The 25238-nt window shown below is 47.9% G+C and overlaps 1 protein-coding gene across 1 annotated transcript; it reads right to left on the bottom strand.

The window, feature by feature from the left end:
- Positions 1-8038: 8038 nt before the first annotated feature.
- Positions 8039-13594, bottom strand: LOC125509687 (protein SDA1 homolog). The gene is made up of 15 exons (XM_048674711.1): positions 13110-13594; positions 12261-12437; positions 12023-12147; positions 11817-11949; positions 11557-11706; positions 11378-11431; positions 10716-10811; positions 10547-10606; positions 10377-10451; positions 10236-10289; positions 9743-9844; positions 9004-9654; positions 8740-8868; positions 8514-8621; positions 8039-8339 (listed from the first exon to the last, which is right to left on the bottom strand). The coding sequence occupies exons 1-15, from the start codon at positions 13515-13517 to the stop codon at positions 8190-8192; spliced, it is 2472 nt and encodes an 823-aa protein (XP_048530668.1). The 5' UTR covers positions 13518-13594; the 3' UTR covers positions 8039-8189.
- Between the last annotated feature and the right edge of the window lie 11644 nt (positions 13595-25238).

Raw genomic sequence — 25238 nt, 5'->3', positions numbered from 1 at the left:
TCCGTCCGGGTTTATTAGTCCCGTGAGCAAACCAGCAAGATCAAGGCATGGCAATAATTAACGGGATGCAGAAGTTTAAGCCTAATAAATTCCAGCGATTTAAGTGGCTGCATGCGTGCCCTCGGCATGCAGAAGTTTAAGCCTAATTAATTCCAGCGATTTAAGTGGCTGCATGCTGCTTCGCGTACTGCCTGCGAGCGATTCTGAGTGTCTGCATGCAGCCGGGCGTAATTAAGGCAGCTAACTGACGCGAAAAAAGATACGCTTTAAATCCGTGGAATCATTATTGACAAGGAGGGAGATGATTCGAGTGCACTCGTTTGACCGCCATGCCGGCGTGCGACCCAAACGGGACGGGACGGCACAGTCATAATTTCAGTTTCTCTAGTTTTCCACGGCAAGCTGGCGCGCTAAGCCATTATGCATTGAATTCCAATGACCGTCGCGCTACCTTCCACCTATAAGTACTGTTTCCCGGCCTTCTCAAGTGCCACCGTGACCCAACTCGCCATATCTCATAAGCCCCCACCGGCCCGACGTCGCTCGCCACGTCCGCCATGCCCCCACCCGTCCGCGGTAGGCGACGCCGGAGGCGGTCACTGCCGGAACTAGTGTTCGGGTTTTCACCGGAAGGCAGACGGAGGGAGGAGGCATTCTATCTGTCTTTAGATTGCAATGCGGAGATCGAGGAGTTGTTGGAGCGCGACCGCATGACGGAGGAGCAAGAGTTGTTGGAGCGCGACCGTCTGGCGGAGGAGCAGCATCTCGCCGATTTGCGCCGCCAACGGGACATGGAGCAGCAGCGCACCGACGCTCTGAGTCGCGAGTAGAGCGCCCGCAACTGGGCCGACTACGTGGAGGCCGACGCCCGGCAAATAGCCCTGGAGGCTGTCGGGCACGCACGCGTTCGCGACGCCGATTTTTACTACCAGCTCGTCAAGTGGGTTTCCCGCTTGGAAGCCGAAGCTTCGGTGGACCACGCCGGCATGGAAAGGGCCAACGAGCGCGAGCAACGCGCCCTATCGCACCTCTGGCAAGTCCGAGGCGAGGCGGAGGACGCCGGTGCCGGCGTTTAGCATGGACAGCAGATGGCAGCCGGCATCGTCTAGTTAGCTAAGAGTAAGTTAGTACTTGTACGCTACTAGAGTGTTAGTGGGAGTAGATAGTTCACTTGGCTATGATGGTTGTCAACATGGAAGTTCAGTACTCTATATGTGGATCAGACCTATTACTTTGCTCTAAATGTTGAACTTTTCGTTTGAACGTATGGAATGGGCTGTTATTTTTTTAAATGGGTTGTATTTGTCCTCCACGGTTTAGAGGCTGACTTGTGGGCCTAGCAAGTTGACGCGTACACAATCAGGAGATGATTGTACGTGGAGAGGATGACAGCAGGGACCCGCCAAGGTCATGGCAGTACGCAAGCAAGTGCCTCCTTATTTCAAGCCAATAAAAAAATGGCTCCTCCTAGTGGATTTCTGACATCTGGGTCCCATGCCATTGTCAACGTAGTAAATAAATGAGAGAATTGCACAACGAGCGGCTGACACCAGGGACCCAGCAGCTCGCCCAGTTATTTTTGTTTTGGGTTAATTTGATAAATGCCACTCCAAATCTGGTGTATCCGAGAAATGCCACTGCAATTTCCAAACTTTGAAAAATGCCATTTCATGCCATTTTTTGAAGTCTGGAGTGGCGTTTTTCAAAGTTTGCAAATTGCAGTGGCGTTTTTCAAAGTTTGCAAAAATTGCAGTGGCATTTTTCAAAGTTTGGAAATTGTAGTGACATTTTTATGAATCGCCATAATTGGAGTGGCATTTTTCTAATTTGTTTATGAGACGGAAGCAGGGTGTCAACTGGGATGTGCGGGACACTCTGGCATGTCTAGACAGCCTTTTCTTTTATGTTTACCACAGACCAGCCCAGTAGTTTTTTTTTCTTTCTGAAAATGGCTAGCCCAGGTTTTTTGTGATTTGTCAAGTAAGTCGCTTTATCAGGCCTGTTGGGCTGCAAATCTTTCAAGACGAGGAGAGTGGCCTATCAGTAATAAGAAATGGGCTGTACATTTTTAAAACACATCAAACCGGCAATTATTTTCAAATATCTTTTTTTCATTTCGAGATTTTAAATTGCATCGATTTTTATGCATGGACAATTTATTGGATTTTATATTGATGTACATTTATTTTTAAAATCAGTCTGAATGTGACTCGAAATTTCGGGATTAAAAACAGTTCAGACCGCACCGACATATGCAAAATTTCGTATATTTTTTTAACCGTGGCCACAATATGGGCTGTAATGCTAACATAAAGAATATGGGCTCCAAAAAACCCGTAAAAATTAGCAAATGGGTTGTAAATTATTTGAAATAATGGCAGATGGGCTGTATGCTGTTTTCCACAGATTTGAGGCTTTCCACAGATGGCATGTATACTGTTGGATGTCCATCCAACGGCCGTCGTGCTTCTTCAATCTCTGCTCTTCGTGCTTCAGCCGCTCAAACAAGCGCCGGCGGGACTGCCTGCTTCCTCCTCCCCGCGGGCGGCTGTGCTGCCGCGCAGGCCTCACTTCCCCACCGTACTCCCATCGCTGTCCTAGCCATCCCTCTACTCACCCACACCTGCTGTTATTCTCCGGCGACGGCAGACGAACCAGTAAACCCTCATACAGTCGTACTCCCCTCCGCGTGGGAAACAAAAACAACGGCCGAGTCTTCCCTGCCTCCGTGTCGTTTCCTTCCTAGGCCTCGCCGTCGTCCACCGCCCTGGTGCTCTCGGCGTGACGTGGTCAGCATGGTCAACGACCGACATGCATCTGAAGTGGACTGTACATGGAGAGGCTGACAGCTGGGTCCACGGCCGCATGCAAGGAAATGCCTCCTTATTACGCGCAAAATAATGATTTCCTCCACCTGACATCTGGGACCCACCGAAACGGCCTCTGTATTTCGCGAAAAAAACGTTACCGCCGCTGACAGCTCGGACCCACCAGCTATATCTTCGCACGCAAGGAAGTGCCTCCTTATTACGCACAAAAAAATGAATACTCCCCCTGCTAGCTGGGACCCAGTATAGTGGGCCTACTAAGTTGACGGGGACGAAGGGCTTTGTCAACTTAGTCAATATGCACGATTCTAGCTCGACTGACCATACGATGTCCATCCAACGGCCGTAGTGCTTCTTCAACCTCTGGTCTTCTTGCTCCAGCCGCCCAAACCAGCGCCGGTCGTGCCGCCTGCTCCTGACTCCCGTGGTCGGTTGTCCTGCCGCGGAGGCCTCACCGCCCCCATACTACTCCCACCGCTGGCCAGGCCATCCCTCCACTCCACTCACCCACACCCCTTGTTATTTTGCGGCGACGGCAGCGCAGCCGAACTAGTGAACCCTCATACTCCTCTCCACGTGGGCATCCACTGCCGCGTCTTCCCCGGCTCCGCGTCGTCCCCTTCCTAGGCCTCGCCGTCGTCCACCGCCGTGGTGCTGTCGGCGCGCCGTGGTCAATGTGGTCAACTACCGAATTCCATCGGAAGAATACTGTACGTGGAGAGTCTGACAGCTGGGTCCACGGCAGCCACAAGGAAGTGCCTCCTTATTACGTGGAAAATAATTATTCCTCCACCTGACAGCAGGGACCCACCGGATGGGCCATCAGTATTTTGCGAAAAAAATCGTTTCCCCCTGATTGCTGGGACCCACCGGACGGGCCACCGTATTTCGCGAAAAAAACATTCCCCCCGCTGTCAGCTTGGACCCACCGGAAGTGCCTCCTTATTACGCACAAAAAAATGAATACTCCCCCGGCTAGCTGGGACCCACCTTGGTGGGAGGCTGACTTGTGGGCCTACTAAGTTGACGGGGATGAAGGGCTTTGTCAACTTAGTCAATATGAACGATTCTAGCTCCAGTGACCGTACGATGTCCATCCAACGGCCGTAGTGCTTCTTCAACCTCTGGTCTTCTTGCTCCAGCCGCCCAAAGCAGCGCCGGTCGTGCCGCATGCTCCTGCCTCCCGTGGCCGGTTGTGCTCCCGTAGAGGCCTCACCGCCCCCTACTATTCCCACCGCTGGCCAGGCCCTGCGGCGACGGCAGCCTCACATCGCAGCCGAACCAGTGAACCTTCGTACTCCTCTCCGTATGCGCGGGGGCTTCCACTGCCGCGGGTTCCCCGACTCCCCGTCGTCCCCTTCCTAGGCCTCGCCGTCGTCCACCGCCCTGGTGCTCTCGGTGCGGCGTGGTCAAGGAATGACTTCCATCGGACGTGGACTGTATGTGGAGAGGCTGACAGCTGGGTCCACGGCCGCAACAAGGAAGTGCCTCCTTATTACGTGCAAAATAATTATTTCTCCACCTGACAGCGGGGACCCACCGGACGGGCCACCGTATTTTTTCCCCTTGACTGCTGGGACCCACCAGCAACATCTTCGCAGGCAAGGAAGTGTCTGACAGTCGGGACCCACCTGGTTGAAGCGTGCGTAGTGTTGTCATTCTGGTCGCGAACGTGTACGTACATATATACTCGTGGATGTAGAGGCGCGCACGTGTCGTAGTAGAGGCGGCCAGTGTGCAAGAAAGAAAATACGGCCACGTATGTGTACATACGGGCGGGGTCTCGAACGCCTACTCGCGCATACGTACGGCGATGGCTCGTGTACATGGCTGGGTCGGAACGGAGAAACAGCGTCGTCGTCGTGTTCATGGGTCGGAACGGAATGCGTGGTCGTGTTCATCGGGAGGGCTTGGACGGAAGAGGCGATGGAAATGAGGCCTGGCGTACCGCACAACTGAGGAAACGGGCCTCCTACGGTCGAAACGAGGGTCCTGTTGATCGGGAGGGGTGTGGCATACCGCAAAACAGAGGAAACGGACCTCCTACGGTCGAAACGGGGGTCCTATTGATCGGGAGGGGTGTGGCGTACCGCAAAACGGAGGAAACGGACCTCCTACGGTCGAAACGGAGTCCTGTTGATCGGGAGGGGTGTGGCGTACCGCAAAACAGAGGAAACGGACTTGTGTTGGAGCGCTACGGTCGAAACGGAGGTCCTGTTCATCGGGAGGGGTGTGGCGTATCGCAAAATGGGACTCCACAGGATACTGTTCATCTCCACTGTCGACCCCCTCCAGCCTCCACGAGCTACTGTTCATTCACCGTTGACCTCCTCCAGCCTCCACGGGCTCCTGTTCATCCAGCCTCCACCGCGCGCTACTCCACCGGCTACTGTTCAACCACCCCTCCAACGTCTGCTGTTCATCCAGCCCTCCACACCACGGGGTCCTGTTCAACCACCCCTCCACGGGCACCCCTCCACCGTCTACTGTTTATCCTGCCCTCCACACCACGGGGTCCTGTTCATCCACCCCTCCACGGGCACCCCTCCACCGTCTACCGTTCATCCAGCCCTCCACCACACCACGGGGTCCTGTTCATCCAGAGGCAACGCCACCACTCACTGTTCATCCAACCCCCCCCCCCGCGCAACGCTCACTGTTCATCTCATCGATCGGCTTCAGTTAGCAGCAGTAGCCAAGGAATCGCTCGATCGGGTTCAGTTAACAGCCATCTATCGATCGCCCGGGTTCAGTAACGCGTAGCCTGCAGTGCAATCGCTCGGGTTCTGTTAGAGCCTAACACCTCGCTCGGGTTCAGTTAGAGCCAACGCCTCGCACACACGCGCGTACGTGTACGAGAGAAACGCGCATCGCTCGGCCCCCGACCTCCCACCGTAATCAGAAACTCCCCGAAATTTTCCTCCCCCTCGCTTCTACCATGGTTTTTTTCGTCATGGACGGCCCAAAGAATGTCATGCAGCTGCGTCTCCGGCCCGCCCAGGACGAAAAGCCCATTTTCTATTATGATTTTTTGTCATAGAAGTAGGAGCCCACCACATCTATGATGATACTGGGTTTTGTCACAATTATTGTCATAGAAGTGTCATATGTATGACAGAAAAAAAATTCGTTCGGCCCAAAATGTTACGGATGTGTTTTTTTTTGTAGTGTGGAGGTGGTTGTGAAGGAGCGCGAGGTGGAAAAGCACGGCAACGACCCACGTTCATGGAGGAGATACGGGGAGGCAGCAACACAGCAAAACGACGACCGAGAGGAGGCACGGCGCCAAGCAGCTGCGTAGCACGGGGAGAGGAGTGGCACAACTAGTAGGATCACAACAAGGCATACCAACGGCAAGACGCGACTGTGAGTCATGGCGAGCAATGGGATACGCACAAACAGACAAGGTAAATGGGATGGCTGAACGCGAGTTGCCTAATTTGGGCTAAGTGCTAGTTTGGTCAAAGATTTTATCGTGTAATTCTAAAATGTGCATAAGGGGCAAATCATCAAGAATCTGGGAAAGTTGTGGCAAATAACTGATGACAAAAAGAAGAGGGGCAAATCCTCAAAGTGCAAAGAAACCTGTGGCAAATCCTCAAATTCACAGGTGCTAGCAGGTGCATGGGGTGCCTGACTCCATCATTTGGTCGTCGGAGCCAGACGGGACGTTGTGGATTTGGTGCTCCCATGCTCCGCCTATATATATGGCGCTTTTTTGCTTGGCTTCTGGCCCGCGATCGCCTTGGATTTGATGCTCACGTGCTTCGTCTATATATGTGTCGCTTTTTTACTTGGCTTCTGGCCTGCGATCGTTGCTCGACAGCTGATCGTCCGCATCGGCATGGAATTTCTCACCCTACCGCTTGTCTGTTGTGTGATCAGGACTAGAAGACCTTGCCGGTGTGGTGATTCATCGGGTATGGGCCTCAGTGTTGCTCAGGTGGGGCCAGATCGAGTGCATGACAGCGACAAATTTGAATCTTGTAGCTTGGTGGACTGCCAAGTGTGTTGTCGCGACTAGCTCATGATATCTTGACCTGCTTGGTTCTGGTGTTCTGGTGCTTATGGCGGCATTGGAAATAGGTTATCCTCCATGGGGAGTCGGTCTCGCTCCAGTCGATTCAGCAGCGGATTGCTCAGGAGTTTAAGATGTGGCGGTTGTCCCCAACATGCGGTCAGTCGTTCAGGACGACCCATCCGTTTGCAACACTGGCCATGTTGCGCTTGCCAACTGCAACATAAGCCATATTGTGCTTGCTGCTGTGTCGTGTCAGCTCGTCAAGTCGCAGGTGGACGTTTGCAACATGGAGTATATTGCAATCACCTTTAGCTTGCATAACGTCGGAAACACGTGGACCTTTTGGTCACCCATTTTACATGGACCATGTTGCGGTTTATTTGCAGCGCGACGCGTCCCTTGCGAGTGGGTGGCATTAGTCCTACCGGTTTGAAGCGCGGTGGTTGGCCATGGGAGTGCTTTCTTTCCTGTCGATCCTAAAGGAGGAGTGAAAGATGGGAGGTCTTCACCTGTTGATTCTGGCTGATGAGGGAAAGATGGGAGGAGAAAAGCCGCGAACTCAATGGAAGTCCCCTTCTGCTCGCGAGCTCATCAGCTCGCGATGAACAGTAACACCAAAAAACATTGAAAAAAAGTTCAAAATGTCTGATTTTTTTGTGGTAAATTTTGACAAATGTTCTATGTGCTTGCAAGGTTTCATGATGAAATCACATCCGTGGAAGTCGCGGCAAAAAAAAATCAATGCTCCAAAATTGCTTTCAAAAGTAGCATTTTCGGAGCATCGATTTTGTTGTTTTTTTGGCACATCTTCCACGAATGTGATTCCTCGACGAAACTTTGCAAGCACTTAGATAATTTGTCAAAGTTTGCCAAAAAATCATAATTTTTTGAAGTTTTTTTCAATGTTTTTCGGTGTTACTGTTCATCTGGTTGCAAATGCGCTCGGGAGCAATAACTTTGCGTCCCGAACTCAGCGTCCCTTTTCAGCCGGGTGAATCAAAAGTTTCCTACTACTAAACATTTAGGGCCTGTTCGGCTCTCCACCGGCTCCGCAGAATTACAGGATCTGCGGAGTGCCTACTTTCTAACTACACTATTTTAGCCCGCAGCTCCGCCAGCTCCGCGGAGCTGAGTCCGGAGCGGAGGGAATCCGAACACCCCCTTAGTCTCTTTCTTCCCATATACATCCTCGTCGTTCATCACATTTTTCCTTCCACGCAACAACTAAAATACGGCCTTGCTGTAAACTGCATATCGTATGTAAACATATCATACACAATATCCTTACGACAGTCAAAATTTCCGGGCACCAATTGCAAAGAAGCAAACACAAGCCCTCATTATTTCCAGGCCTTCCGTCCCCTGAACTGCTTTCCTGAGTGCTTCGCTTTGGTCTTCTTCTCCTGGCGAGAACGCGCTGCCTTTGCTCTCTTTGCCGCCAGAGGCATCTTCTTCTGGTGCTGTTTCTGCTTATTGCTCGAGCCACCCGTCTAACAGACACCAAAAAGAAAGTGATCAGACAAGGAATAGAAGGCCAAACAAAAAACCGCAGAAGAAAACATTACAGCATCCATGTCGTATATGGAATGCCACCGAGATCACATTTTCACCAGCCACGAACATGTAGCCCAGGCTAACATAAGGAAATAAGGTTCTTGGGTTACCTTTTTCTGTTTAATAGCTGCTCTTGCTTGGTATTTTCCTCTATCCTCCCTTCCAGCTTTCACCATCTCTAATCTCTCTTCCTTGGTCATCTTTCTCTTGACGTGAGCCTGCATAAATAGTTTATACAGGTCAAGTGTATGTGCTTTTGCGCGTGCGGTAGGTGGGGAAGAATAGTTTATATAGATAAAATGTATGTGATTTTGTGTGCGGGGAGCGAGAGGATACCGCGAGCTCCGATGGATCAACGCGCTTCAAGCTAAGCTCATCAGTAGAAGGAAGTTTGAAGGTCACTGATCTTGTGTCACCCTTGCTGAGCCCATGTTGAACCAAAGCCAACTTTGCTGCTTTCTTTGCCTGAAACTCATGCACTTTCAGTAAAATGTTTGCTTAACAGCAATTTTAGTTTTGAACAAGAGTAGGTACTCTAAGCTTGAAACACAATGAATGAATGTATAACAGAAGTAGAGAAGCTATGCGAAATTCACATACCTTGAGCTCTTTTATGCGCTTAAAATCTTCATCGCCGAAAATTCTGCCAGCTTCATCTGTTGAGGCTTCAGCCTTCTTAGCTCCTGCTAACTTCTTCAGAGCTCGAAGGCTTGCATCTGCGGCATCAAGTTGTCCAATATAATCACTTAACTTTCTCTTCTGCACCTTGGAACCGCTGCCCTTTGATTTATCCCCCTCATCACTGTCTTCAACCTCCTGGTCCGAGTCTTCATTCTCTGAATCTTCATTGAGCTCCTCATCTTCATCCTCATCAGACGCATCAGTATCACCATCCACGTCAGAGTCGTCATCTAGTTCATCCATATCGTCATCACTATCATCCTCGTCTAGTTCCTCTGCATCATCTTGTTCCCCAGATACTTCATCTTCATGATCTTCACTAGCATCAAGCTTGTTTGATAAACTCTCCAAACTTTGTCGGGTACCACTCGCAGATGGCAACACTTCCTCGTCATCGGAATCAAAAGCATCAGACTCATCGTCTGAACCCCCCTCTGGTGACATCTCTTCATCTAGCAACTCAGCTCCAGGCACATCACTAGCAATAGTGGTTTCTCCAAATGCTTTTGGCCGAGCAGTTGGATCAATAGGACGGCCACGATCTTTCTTGACTAACAATGAAGGACAGATCTGAATTCAGAAAAAAAGTAGGTTTAGCTAAGTGAAACAAAACTGCAAATGCCAAAACAGACACAGAATCTGCAAGAAAATATCTGACCTCCCTGAATAATGTGATAAGTGAGCGAGCGGCAATAGAAACAGCTTTCTCGTGGGACTTCTTATATAAAACAAGGTCTTGGAGTAGATCCTCATTCATCATCTGCCGATTTAGAGGAAGAATCAAAGGAAGTTAAGTGAGTAAAGGAACCAGTAGTATCTTCCTGGGCATTCTAGAATCCATAGAGGACCCAAGGACACAAGGTATGCAAGACTGCACGTTTAGTTTACAAGCATAAAAGAACAGCACCAGTGAAACTTTCCAAGCTCAAGATCGACAATATGGTAGACCACTACTAAAATTAAATAAACGAAGCCTGGTCATGTATAGCCGAGTCTACGCGTCTTCATTTAGTTATGCTTAAAACTTTTAGTCACACAACTATCACAATCTTTTCAGTGTACCATCCATGAGTCTTTTAAGGTAGCACCACAAACTAAGTAAATGCACAGAAGTCTGAAACTGGGATGTCAGAGAAGAGCAAAGTAAGTACCAAAGGAATTCGCATGCAGATCTCTCTCACAACATTCAGGCCAACAGCAATAGCCTAAAAGAAGTCAATTAGTTAGACATATGCTCACGTTAATCAGGAAGTACACACACTTCAAATGATGAATAAGCGAGTCGTGCAAACCTCCGGACGGGAACGATCATGCACAAATTGATTTACTATCTGCTTGAACAGCGGTTCAACAGCATCAGGAGGCACCTGCAAAAGAAACAAATTAATTTCGTTGTATTTAAAATATCCAGAGAAGTGACATCATTGGTTACAAAATACAGGGGGAAAGTACAGTGTCCAACCATCTCATGGCAAGCCTGTACTGCTGCAGCAAGTAGAGTAGTCACATCTCGTTGGTGAGGCTGCATTGCATAAGGGTAAAGGAATATATGACCATATCAGCATAGAATAGAACTAGCAATTTTTCAAAGGCTGATGCAGGCTAGGCATACTCTCAGTTAAGTAACATACTTGAACATATCTTTGAAGATATGGATAGAAGTTCAACAAAACCAAGTGATGCAGGCCAATAGTCCTTGCTATGACCTTCAACATCATCATCCTTACCTGCACATGCAATGGTTTTCCTTTAAACTGAAATGGTTCGTGTTCACCAAAAAGTGGCAGAAGCCTAAGCTACAGAAGAGCATGCAATCGCATGCTAAATGTGGAAAAGGTTGATATGATAGCGAGCATATGAAGTCAGAACAAGCCGAAAAATAAGAACGGGATCTAACAATCTTAACCATTGGATGAAAACTAGCTCACGCCAGCCACCTAAAGCAACCTATTTTTGGTTTCAGATGACACTTCTAATAATTACACCCTTGTAGACTACCCTTTAACCGCCTAGTGAGCTGAGCAACCGATCTTGCTGTACACAATTCAACAATTGAGATTTAAGTCTGTATTCTCCTACTTTGAGGGTTGTTCTTACTCGTGTCACAATACAAGTAATGTTAGAATCTGCATCAGCGAACATTTGAAAGATTGACCATCAACATAAGAAATTACAGACATCTATGACACCAACTTGATAATGGTCACTGTGTAACCGAGGAAACCATGTCAACCTCCAAAAGGACAACACAGCAGCATGAAGGGATATTAGATATAGGAATAATAAGACCAACCTCAAATCGTTCATTGCATTTCTGTAGCCGAGAGAAGAGTTTCTCTGCAAAACCCTGTAAGAGCCCCAAAAGGAGTTTCAGCATAATAGAAGATTATCTCATCAACAGCAAGAAGTGGATGTGGCATCTCATTTTATGGTGACAATGACACAGCTTGAAAATTTATGATGTTACTCTACCTGGGGATCCTTTAAATACGTAAGGGGCGAATAGTAATTGGAGCCAGTCTCCTCATTGGATTTACGTTGTTGCCTTTTCATACTACGAACTACACGCTCCAATTTAGCTTTCTTCTTTTTCTTACTAGCAGAGGTACCCTTGTGATTTGCCTGAGAAAAAAAATATCAAGAAAAGACAGAATGCATTAGAAGAGACAAGTGAAACCATAAGATCTAAAATACTATCAATAGAGACCCAATATTCAAAACATCCAAATCACCTTGTAGACATCTTCTTTACTAAGTATAATATTTGGGTTTTGACTTGCTTCATCTTCACTACTGGCATCACTATCATCCTCTTGCTCAACATTTTCATACCCAATGAGTAATGAAATAGCAGCTGTCATAAGCCTGCATGTAGAATACACTGTTTTAGATGGGAAGCAACCAACAGCAAACACCTACATTTCCTTACAAAATGTACCTCGAAGAGGGATGGAAACAAGCATCGCATATAGCATTTGCTGTGCGGTCATCAAACCAGACCCTTCGACGGTGAAGATCACACAGGATAGTAAAAGCCCTCTTTGCTCTCGACTCTTCCTCGCCCTGACAAACAGGAAATAATCAGATGAGGTGAGAAATGGCCTCAAGTGTATGCTTACCAGCTACAATGTTAAGCATGATAATACTTCTTAAATCAAGTGTAAGATGTTGCAAACCTGTACTAATTTAAAAAGGATGCCTTGCAGTTTACGATTCTTGGCTTCATTCTTGTGCTTCTGATTCATCCTTCTGATGCTGTGTACAATATGTGAAAATGCAAGCTTTTTTACTGCTCGGTCTCCAATGACTTGAAGCTCCATAAATAACTCCATGGTGTCTTCCAGATCAACAATCTAAACATTTAAGTAACAAAAGATTGCAATGATATAAGATTGCAAAACTGAACTCTGCAAGGCAAAGAAAAAAGCTCTTCATTCGGTAATAATCCACTCTCTAGTCCTCCTCCATTACCAAATAAAAAACGCGTCTAGAAACTCAACTGCGAACCAGAGGCCCTTAAATTTTAAAGATGACAGCCAGACAATCACGGACTCGCAGTCCGGTTACACTTCCTAATGGGGCTGATAGAACATCAAATTTGGAAGGAAGAAAACCAAGACCATATACTCTGGGAACAGTGGTGGTTACAGTTCAGGTCAAAGTTCAAAACTTTCCGTTGAGATGATTTATCCTAGGCTTCGGCCATTGCATTACTGTAGTATCAGTATGAATGAATTCCTGAACAATGCAAAGCCCATCGGCCTAATTTGCTGCTATCCTATAATGTACCAACAGGTACACATCTTCTGTGGTCATAAGAAGCAAAACTGAAAGAGGTACACATTTTTCCCAATGTACTAGCAGAAAAATCTTGTCAACTGCCGTATACATTAACCACGATAAACAGACCCCACATCAATGAATTTGAACAATAATTCGTACCAATAGCTCATTATCTCTTCTTGCCCACCAATACCAAACAAATTTCAATCTGAAGGCAACTAATGAATTGAACAGGAATTCACCTTCCGATTGACCAGCAGTATGAGCGCCTGCACGAGGTGCACCCGGAGGCCGGACGGCAGCGCGCGGGCGTTGGTGTCGAGCAGGCCCCCGATGTGGTCGGGCAGGTCGGCGAGGTCGTTGGGGTAGAAGGGCGCGACGTGGGCGAGGAAGAGCGCGAGGTCGCCGAGCTCCTTGGCCGTCTCCCCGCCGCCGCCGCCCGAGGAGGACGACGACAGCGCCGCCTGCTGCCGGAAGAGGAACACCGAGGACTCGAAGTGGCGCTGCAGCTGGCGGAGCTCCGTCTCGTACCCCTCCGGGTTGCGCTTCATCTTGGCCTGCAGCGCCGGCAGGCTGTGCCGCTCGCCCGCGCCACCCGTGGCCGACGCGGAGGCCGCCTCCGGCGTGTAGGCGGGGGCGTGCTGGCGCATCGCCGCGGGAGGGGGGAGGTTCGGGCTGCGCCGCCGGGGATGGACGCTCTAAGGTGTGTTTGGTTTGTGTCAGGAGGTTTTGGTTGCCCATGATTTGGTCAATATTGTCAGAAAAAATGAACTAGAGTTGGCTAGAGTTTATTAACACACTAAAAAATTGATAACCATTCAAATAAAGACTAATCTTTAAGTCATGACCAAAATTTTGATAAAATACACTTTGGCCACAATCCAAACACACCCTAAAACCCTACTAGTAAGAGCATATCCAGCCACGCCCCAACAGGCCTCCGGGGCGACTTTTTTCACGTCGGCGTCGAAAAAAAACCAGTCGCGTCCTTAAGACGCCGAAATTCACCGGCTCGGCCCGTTTTGGGGCCAGGCGATCCCAGGCCGAACCCAGCGCACTAGGGGGCGCTCGGGGGCTCTAGGGAAGGAAAAAACATGCCTGGGCCCCACATTGTCAGACGAAAAGTCAAGGCAATCTTCCAGATTCGTCCCCCACCCCCGCGCGCTCGGCCACCACCCTGCCGATCCCGGCGCCGCCCACCGCCCACCACCGCTAGATAGGCCATTTCCCGCCGGAAAAGAGAGAAGGTTTCACCGCGGCAACCTCTCCACCACCTTCTGGGCGAGTTTCTCAGCGCTCCGGCCGTGCAAGGCGGTATACCGGCGGCTGCGCGCCCGCCAGGTGTTCGGCGATTTGTCTGCTTGACAATGGACTCGGACGACGAGGAGGCGCTCGCAGTGCTGCTGGAGGAGGAAGCCGATGCCGACGTCCAGGACAAGGAGCATCTCATGGTTCTCGCCGCCCTCGCCAGCCTGCTTGCGAGTAATGAAAAGCCGCGGCGAGGTGGCTCAGCGTCGGGGCGGCTGAAAGCAAAGAACCGGCATTGCCTGGAATGTTATTGCATGCTCTACCCCGACTACTTCACCGACGCTCCACTGCACGGCGACAAAGTATTTCGGCGCCATTATCGGATGAGCTGAAAGCTTTTCCTCAGGATGGTAATTCCATTCGGGAGTTCGATAGTTACTTCAAGTGCAAAAAGGATTGCACTGGCAAACTTAGGTTCACCTCAATCTAGAAGTGCACGACAGCTATGAGGATGCTTGTATACGGAGCTCCCGGTGATTCACTCGACGACTATGGGTGCATGACCGAGTCCACGACCATTGAGTGTTTCTACAAGTTCTGCAGGGCAGTGGTGGCGGTTTTTGGACCGCAATACTTGCGGTCACCCAATGCTGAAGACACTGCTCGGATCCTAGCACAGAATGCAGCAAGAGGATTTCCTGGGATGCTTGGAAGCATCGACTGCATGCATTGGAAATGAAAGAACTGTCCATTTGCTTGGCAGGGGATGTACAAAGGCGCCAAAGGCGGTTGCAATGTGGTACTTGAGGCAGTGTCCACACAGGACCTCTGGATTTGGCACTCCTTCTTTGGTATGCCAGGAACTCACAATGACATCAACGTGCTGCAGTGCTCCCCTGTCTTTGCCAAGCTTGTTGAAGGTCATTCTCCTCCGGTGAACTTCGAGATCAATGGACGGCACTACAACAAGGGATACTACCTAGCTGATGGCATCTATCCGAGATGGTCTACATTTGTGAAGACTATCTCAAACCTCGTGCCAAGAGGCAAGAACTCCCACTTTGCGAAGGTTCAGGAGGCCTGCAGGAAGGATGTCGAGCGGGCATTTGGTGTGCTCCAATCTTGATTTGCTGTTGTTCGATACCCTGCTCAGACCTGGCCGAAAGATCAAATGTGGGAGATCATGACTTGTTGTGTCATCTTGCACAACATGATCATTTAGAGCGAGCAGAAAGAGCCAGTGTTTGACACTGAACCATATTACAGGCAGGGTCCTCTTGCGCAAGTAGATCACCAGTTACCGGTAACCTGGACTGCCTTCCTCAATATGCGTCAGGAGATCCGAGACCCACAGGTGCATCAACAACGGCAGCAGGATCTGGTGGAGCACCTATGGAGGCTTAAGAGCAACGCCTAGCTCGACGTGTGATGAAATATGAATTTTTATTTGTTGAACTATATAGTTTGTATTGAACTATTTGTTGTTAACTATTTGATTTCTATTGATTTTCTGTGATGAACTATGTGATAAAAAATAACTTCTGTTGAATTTGCGCCAAACCACGACGAATATGGACCGATTTGCGCTGACAGCGGGCCGATTTTTGCCGAAAGTGGGCCAAAAAGCAGGCACAATTGCGGAAAAAACGGGCCGATATCGACGCCTTGGGCGGCGGCTGGGAACTCAATCGCCCCCAGAGCCGATTTTAACGTCGGCTCGCCCCCAGGGGCGATTTTTTAGCCTCCTAGAGGGGCAACGGCTAGAGATGCTCACAAAATCTTGTACGCCTTTTTCCTCCGTATAATAAATACTTTTGCATTCGATGGTGGTCGGAGTCCTTGCAATGCGCGTCGCCGTCACCGAGTTTCAGTCCAGGGGTGGGCATTCTATGAAGGAAATATGCCCTAGAGGCAATAATAAAGTTATTATTTATTTCCTTATATCATGATAAATGTTTATTATTCATGCTAGAATTGTATTAACCGGAAACTTAGTACATGTGTGAATACATAGACAAACAGAGTGTTACTAGTATGCCTCTACTTGACTAGTTCGTTGAATCAAAGATGGTTAAGTTTCCTAGCCATAGACATGAGTTGTCATTTGATTAAGGGGATCACATCATTAGAGAATGATGTGATTGACTTGACCCATTCCGTTAGCTTAGCACAATGATCGTTTAGTTTGTTGCTACTGCTTTCTTCATGACTTATACATGTTCCTTAGACTATGAGATTATGCAACTCCTGAATACTGGAGGAACACTTTGTGTGCTACCAAACGTCACAACGTAACTGGGTGATTATAAAGGTGCTCTACAGGTGTCTCCGATGGTACTTGTTGAGTTGGCATAGATCAAGATTAGGATTTGTCACTCCGATTGTCGGAGAGGTATCTCTGGGCCCTCTCGGTAATGCACGTCACTATAAGCCTTGCAAGCAATGTGACTGAGTTAGTTGCGAGATGATCCATTACGGAACGAGTAAAGAGACTTGCCGGTAACGAGATTGAACTAGGTATTGAGATACCGACGATCGAATCTCGGGCAAGTAACATACCAATGACAAAGGGAACAACGTATACCGTTATGCGGTTTGACCGATAAAGATCTTCGTAGAATATGTAGGATCCAATATGAGCATCCAGGTTCCGCTATTGGTTATTGACCGGAGATGAGTCTCGGTCATGTCTACATAGTTCTCAAAGCCGTAGGGTCCGCATGCTTAACGTTCGGTGACGATCGGTATTATGAGTTTATGTGTTTTGATGTACCGAAGGTAGTTCGCAATCCCGGATGATTTCGGGGACATGACGAGGAGTCTCGAAATGGTCGAGACGTAAAGATCTATATTGGACGACTATATTCGGACATCGGAAAGGTTCCGAGTGATTCGGGTATTTTTCGGAAGACCAGAGAGTTACGGGAATTCGTCGGAGAGTATATGGGCCTTATTGGGCTTTAGGGGAAAGAGAGAGAGAGAGAGGAGGCTGCCCCCCCCAAGGCCTAGTCCGAATTTGACTAGGGGGAGGGGCGGCGCCCCCTTCTTCCTTCTCTTCTCTTTTCCCTTTCCTTCTCTCCTACTCCTACTACATGGAAGGGGGGAATCCTACTCCCGGTGACTCCCCAGGGCGCGCCATACTCTCGGTCGGATCATGAAGACGTACGACTACATCAAACGTGTTCTCATAACGCTTCCGCTTACGGTCTACGAGGGTACGTGGACGACACTCTCCCCTCTCGTTGCTATGCATCACCGTGATCTTGCGTGTGCATAGGAATTTTTTTTGAAATTACTGTGTTCCCCAACAGTGGCATACGAGCCAGGTTTATACATATTGCTTGCCGTCACTAGTTGATTCTTGATTCAGCGGCATTGTTGGATGAAGCGGCTCAGACCGACATTACGCGTACGCTTACGCGACACTGGTTCTACTGACGTGCTTCGCACACAGGTGGCTAGTGGGTGTCTATTTCTCCAACTTTAGTTGAATCGGATTCAATGAACATGGTTCTTTCTGAAGATCAAAAAGCAATCACTATACCGCGTTGTGGTTTTTGATGCGTAGGTAAGAACAGTTCTTGCTCAGCCCGTAGCAGCCACGTAAAACTTGCAACAAGTAGAGGATGTCTAACTTGTTTTTGCAGAGCATGTTGTGATGTGATATGGTCAAGACGTGATGAGATATAAATTGTTGTATGAGATGATCATGTTTTGTTAAAGTTATCGGCAACTGGCAGAAGCCCTATGGTTGTCTCTTTATTGCATAAGATGCAGATGCCATGTAATTGCTTTACTTTATCGCTATGCGAGAGCAATAGCTGTAAAAGTAATAGTTGGTGAGACGACCATGCACTAAAAAAAAGACACATCTGTGACATTTTGGGCCGAACGAATTTTTTTCCTGTCATACATATGACACTTCTATGACGATAATTGTGACAAAACCCGGTATCATCATAGATGTGATGGGCTCCTACTTCTATGACAAAAAATCATGACAGAAAATGGGCTTTTCGTCCTGGGCGGGCCGAAGACGCAGCTGCATGACATTCTTTGGGCCATTCATGACGGAAAAAACCGTGGTAGAAGCGAGGGGGAGGAAAATTTCGGGGAGTTCCCGGTTACGGTGGGAGGTCGGGGGCCGAGCGATGCGCGCTTCTCTCGTACACGTACGCGCGTGTGTGAGAGACGTTGGCTCTAACTGGAACGTTGGAACGTTGCAGAAAACAAAATTTTTCCTACGGTTTCACCAAGATCCATCTAGGAGTTCATCTAGCAACGAGTGATTAGATGCATCTACACGTACTTGTAGATCGCGAGCGGAAGCGTTCAAAGAACGGGGATGAGGAAGTCGTACTCGACGTGATTCGAATCACCGAGATCCTAGCACCGAACGGACGGCACCTCCGCGTTCAACACACGTACGGTGGCGTAACGTCCCTTCTTGATCCAGCAAGAGGGAACGAGAGGTTGAGGAAGATGGCTCCAGCAGCAGCACGACGGCGTGGTGGTGATGGAGCTGCAGTACTCCGTCAGGGCTTCGCCAAGCGCTATGGAGGAGGAGGGGTGTTGGAGAGGGAGAAGGAGGCAACCAAAGGCGTGGGAGAAAAGCCCTCCTTCCCTCACTATATATAGGAGGGCCAAGGGAGGGGGCGCCGGCCTAGGAGATCCAATCTCCTAAGGTGGGGCGGCGGCCAAGGGAGGTTTCCCTCCCCCCCAAGGCACCTAGGAGGTGCCTTCCCCTCCTAGGACTCTTCCCCTTTGAAACCCTAGGCGCATGGGCCTCTTGGGGCTGGTGCCCTTGGCCTATGTAGGCCAAGGCGCACCCCCTACAGCCCATGTGGCCCGGGATGGGTGGCCCCACCCGGTGGACCCCCGGGACCCTTCCGGTGGTCCCGGTACAATACCGATGACCCCGAAACTTGTCCCGATGGCCGAAACAGGACTTCCCATATATAAATCTTTACCTCCGGACCATTCCGGAACTCCCTCATGACGTCCGGTATCTCATCCGGAACTCCGAACAACATTCGGGTTACTGCATATACATATCCTACAACCCCTAGCGTCACCGAACTTAAGTGTGTAGACCCTACGGGTTCGGGAGACATGTAGACATGACGAGATCGCTCTCCGGTCAATAACCAACAGCGGGATCTGGATACCCATGTTGGCTCCCACATGCTCCACGATGATCTCATCGAATGAACTACGATGTCAAGGATTCAAGCAACCCCGTATACAATTCCCTTTGTTAATCGGTATGTTACTTGCCCGAGATTCGATCGTCGATCGTCGGTATCCCAATACCTCGTTCAATCTCGTTACCGGCAAGTCACTTTACTCGTACCGTAATGCATGATCCCGTGACCAGACACTTGGTCACTTTGAGCTCATTATGATGATGCATTACCGAGTGGGCCTAGTGATACCTCTCCGTCTCACGGAGTGACAAATCCCAGTCTTGATCCGTGTCAACCCAACAGACACTTTCGGAGATACCCGTAGTATACCTTTATAGTCACCCAGTTACGTTGTGACGTTTGGCACACCCAAAGCACTCCTACGGTATCCGGGAGTTACACGATCTCACGGTCTAAGGAAAAGATACTTGACATTGAAAACTCTAGCAAACGAACTATACGATCTTTAAGCTATGTTTAGGGTTGGGCCTTGTCCATCACATCATTCTCCTAATGATGTGATCCCGTTATCAATGACATCCAATGTCCATAGTCAGGAAACCATGACTATCTGTTGATCAACGAGCTAGTCAACTAGAGGCTTACTAGGTACATGTTGGTGTCTATTATTCACACATGTATTACGATTTCCGGATAATACAATTATAGCATGAATAAAGACAATTATCATGAACAAAGAAATATAATAATAATGCTTTTATTATTGCCTATAGGGCATATTTCCAACAGTCTCCCACTTGCACTAGAGTCAATAATCTAGTTACATTGTGATGAATCGAACACCCATGGAATTCTGGTGTTGATCATGTTTTGCCCTAGGGAGAGGTTTAGTCAACGGATCTGCTACATTCAGGTCCGTATGTACTTTACAAATCTCTATGTCTCCATCTTGAACATTTTCACGAATGGAGTTGAAGCGACGCTTGATGTGCCTTGTCTTCTTGTGAAACCTGGGCTCCTTGGCAAGTGCAATAGCTCCAGTGTTGTCACAAAAGAGTTTGATTGGCCCCGACGCATTGGGTATGACTCCTAGGTCGGTGATGAACTCCTTCACCCATATTGCTTCATGTGCTGCCTCCGAGGCTGCCATGTACTCCGCTTCACATGTAGATCCCGCCACGACGCTCTGCTTGCAACTGCACCAGCTTACTGCCCCACCATTCAAAATATACACGTATCCGGTCTGTGACTTAGAGTCATCCAGATCTGTGTCGAAGCTAGCGTCGACGTAACCCTTTACGACGAGCTCTTCGTCACCTCCATAAACGAGAAACATTTCCTTGGTCCTTTTCAGGTACTTCAGGATATTCTTGACCGCTGTCCAGTGTTCCTTGCCGGGATTACTTTGGTACCTTCCTACCAAACTTACGGCAAGGTTTACATCAGGTCTGGTACACAGCATGGCATACATAATAGAACCTATGGCTGAGGCATAGGGGATGACACTCATCTCTTCTATATCTTCTGCCGTGGTCGGACATTGAGCTGAGCTCAATTTCATACCTTGTAACACAGGCAAGAACCCCTTCTTAGATTGATCCATATTGAACCTCTTCAATATCTTATCAAGGTATGTGCTTTGTGAAAGACCTATGAGGCGTCTTGATCTATCTCTATAGATCTTGATGCCTAATATATAAGCAGCTTCACCAAGGTCCTTCATTGAAAAACTCTTATTCAAGTAGGCCTTGATGTTGTCCAAGAGTTCTATATCATTTCCCATCAAAAGTATGTCATCTACATATAGTATGAGAAATGCTACAGAGCTCCCACTCACTTTCTTGTAAACGCAGGCTTCTCCATAAGTCTGCGTAAACCCAAACGCTTTGATCATCTCATCAAAGCGAATGTTCCAACTCCGAGATGCTTGCACCAGCCCATAAATCGAGCGTTGGAGCTTGCATACCTTGTCAGCATACTGAGGATCGACAAAACCTTCCGGCTGCATCAAATACAATTCTTCCTTAAGGAAACCATTAAGGAATGCCGTTTTGACGTCCATTTGCCATATTTCATAGTCATAGAATGCGGCAATCGCTAACATGATTCGGACGGACTTCAGCTTCTCTACCGGTGAGAAAGTCTCATCGTAGTCAACCCCTTGAACTTGTCGATAACCCTTAGCGACAAGCCGAGCTTTATAGATGGTCACATTACCATCCACGTCTGTCTTCTTCTTAAAGATCCATTTATTTTCTATGGCTCGCCGTTCAACGGGCAAGTCAGTCAAAGTCCATACTTCGTTTTCATATATGGATCCTATCTCGGATTTCATGGCTTCTAGCCATTTGTCGGAATCCGGGCCCGCCATCGCTTCTTCATAGTTTGAAGGTTCACCGTTGTCTAACAACATGATTTCCAAGACAGGGTTGCCGTACCACTCTGGCGCGAAACGTGTCCTTGTGGACCTTCGAATTTCAGTAGGAGCTTGATCAGAAGTATCTTGATCAATATCATTAACTTCCTCTCTAGTCGGTGCAGGCACCTCAGGAACATTTTCTTGAGTTGCGCCATTTTCCGGTTCAAGAGGTAACACTTCATCAAGTTCTACTTTCCTCCCACTTACTTCTTTCGAGAGAAACTCTTTCTCTAGAAAGAATCCATTCTTGGCAACAAAGATCTTGCCTTCGGATCTGAGCTAGAAGGTATACCCAACAGTTTCTTTAGGGTATCCTATGAAGACGCATTTTTCCGACTTGGGTTCGAGCTTTTCAGGTTGAAGTTTCTTGACATAAGCATCGCATCCCCAAACTTTTAGAAACGACAACTTAGGTTTCTTACCAAACCATAATTCAAACGGTGTCGTCTCAACGGATTTCGACGGAGCCCTATTTAAAGTGAATGCGGCAGTCTCTAAAGCATAGCCCCAAAAAGATTGTGGTAAATCAGTAAGAGACATCATAGATCGCACCATATCTAATAGAGTGCGATTACGACGTTCGGACACACCATTACGCTGAGGTGTTCCAGGCGGCGTGAGTTGTGAAACTATTCCACATTTTCTTAAGTGTGTGCCAAATTCGTGACTCAAGTATTCTCCTCCACGATCTGATCGTAGAAACTTGATTTTCCTGTCACGTTGATTCTCAACTTCACTCTGAAATTCTTTAAACTTTTCAAAGGTTTCAGACTTGTGTTTCATTAAGTAGACATACCCATATCTACTCAAGTCATCAGTGAGGGTGAGAACATAATGATAGCCACCGCGAGCCTCAACACTCATTGGACCGCACACATCAGTATGTATGATTTCCAATAAGTTGGTTGCTCGCTCCATTGTTCCTGAGAACGGAGTCTTGGTCATTTTACCCATGAGGCATGGTTCGCACGTGTCAAATGATTCGTAATCAAGAGACTCTAAAAGTCCATCAGCATGGAGCTTCTTCATGCGTTTGACACCTATGTGACCAAGGCGGCAGTGCCACAAGTATGTGGGACTATCATTATCAACCTTACATCTTTTGGTACTCACACTATGAATATGTGTAGCATTACGCTCGAGATTCATTAAGAATAAACCATTTACCATCGGAGCATGACCATAAAACATATCTCTCATATAAATAGAACAACCATTATTCTCGGATTTAAATGAGTAGACATCTCGAATTAAACAAGATCTTGATACAATGTTCATGCTCAAACTTGGCACTAAATAACAATTATTGAGGTTTAAAACTAATCCCGTAGGTAAATGAAGAGGCAGCGTGCCGACGGCGATCACATCGACCTTGGAACCATTCCCGACACGCATCGTCACCTCGTCCTTCGCCAGTCTCCGCTTATTCCGCAGCTCCTGCTTTGAGTTACAAATGTGAGCAACTGCACCGGTATCAAATACCCAGGAGCTACTACGAGTACTGGTAAGGTACACATCAATTACATGTATATCACATATACCTTTCGTTTTGCCGGCCTTCTTGTCCGCTAAGTATTTGGGGCAGTTCCGCTTCCAGTGACCACTTTCCTTGCAATAAAAGCACTCAGTCTCGGGCTTGGGTCCATTCTTTGGCTTCTTCCTGGCAGCTTGCTTGCCGGGCGCGGCAACTCCCTTGCCGTCTTTCTTGAAGGTTTTCTTACCCTTTCCTTTCTTGAACTTAGTGGTTTTATTCACCATCAACACTTGATGTTCCTTTTTGACTTCTACCTCTGCTGATTTCAGCATTGCAAATACTTCAGGAATGGTCTTTTCCATCCCCTGCATATTGAAGTTCATCACAAAGCTCTTGTAGCTCGGTGGAAGCGACTGAAGGATTCTGTCAATGACCGCGTCATCCGGGAGATTAACTCCCAGCTGAGTCAAGCGGTTATGTAACCCAGACATTGTGAGTATGTGCTCACTGACAGAACTATTTTCCTCCATCTTACAGCTGAAGAATTTGTCAAAGACTTCATATCTCTCGACCCGAGCATGAGCTTGGAAAACCATTTTCAGCTCTTCGAACATCTCATATGCTCCGTGTCTCTCAAAACGCTTTTGGAGCCCCGGCTCTAAGCTGTAAAGCATGCCGCACTGAACAAGGGAGTAGTCATCGGTACGTGCCTGCCAAGTGTTCATAACGTCTTGTTCTGCAGGGAGAACAGGTGCATCACCTAGCGGTGCTTGTAGGGCATAATCTTTCTTGGCAGCTATGAGGATGATCCTCAGGTTCCGGACCCAGTCCGTGTAGTTGCTGCCATCGTCTTTCAGCTTGGTTTTCTCTAGGAACGCGTTGAAGTTGAGGACTACGTTGGCCATTTGATCTACAAGACATATTGTAAAGATTTTAGACTAAGTTCATGATAATTAAGTTCATCTAATCAAATTATTCAATGAACTCCCACTTAGATAGACATCCCTCCTGTAATCTAAGTATAACATGATCCGAGTTAACTAGGCCGTGTCCGATCATCACGTGAGACGGACTAGTCAACGTCGGTGAACATCTTCATGTTGATCGTATCTTCTATACGACTCATGCTCGACCTTTCGGTCTTCTGTGTTCCGAGGCCATGTCTGTACATGCTAGGCTCGTCAAGTCAACCTAAGTGTTTTGCATGTGTAAATCTGTCTTACACCCGTTGTATGTGAACGTTAGAATCTATCACACCCGATCATCACGTGGTGCTTCGAAACAACGAACTGTCGCAATGGTGCACAGTTATGGGGAACACTTTCTTGAAATTATTATGAGGGATCATCTTATTTACTACCGTCGTTCTAAGTAAACAAGATGCAAAAACATGATAAACATCACATGCAATCAAATAATAATAGTGACATGATATGGCCAATATCACATAGCTCCTTTGATCTCCATCTTGGGGCTCCATGATCATCTTGTCACCGGCATGACACCATGATCTCCATCATCATGATCTCCATCATCGTGTCTCCATGAAGTTGCTCGCCAACTATTACTTCTACTAGTATGGCTAACGCGTTTAGCAATAAAGTAAAGTAATTTACATGGCGTTTCTCAATGACACGTAGGTCATACAAAAAATATAGACAACTCCTATGGCTCCTGCCGGTTGTCATACTCATCGACATGCAAGTCGTGATTCCTATTACAATAGCATGAACATCTCATACATCACATATAGATCATTCATAATTCATCACAACTTTGGCCATATCATATCACAAAGCACTTGCTGCAAAAACAAGTTAGACGTCCTCTAATTGTTGTTGCAAGTTTTACGTGGCTGAAGTAGGGTTCTAGCAAGAACATTTTCTTACCTACGTGAAAGCCACAACGTGATTTGTCAACTTCTATTTACCCTTCATAAGGACCCTTTTCATCGAATCCGCTCCAACTAAAGTAGGAGAGACAGACACCCGCCAGCCACCTTATGCAACTTGTGCATGTTAGTCGGTGGAACCGGTCTCACGTAAGCGTACGTGTAAGGTTGGTCCGGGCCGCTTCATCCCAC

The sequence above is a fragment of the Triticum urartu genome, chromosome 5 (assembly GCF_003073215.2).
Source record: "Triticum urartu cultivar G1812 chromosome 5, Tu2.1, whole genome shotgun sequence".
In the NCBI taxonomy this organism is placed as follows: domain Eukaryota; kingdom Viridiplantae; phylum Streptophyta; class Magnoliopsida; order Poales; family Poaceae; genus Triticum; species Triticum urartu.
This window is presented reverse-complemented; position numbering and strand designations above follow the sequence as displayed.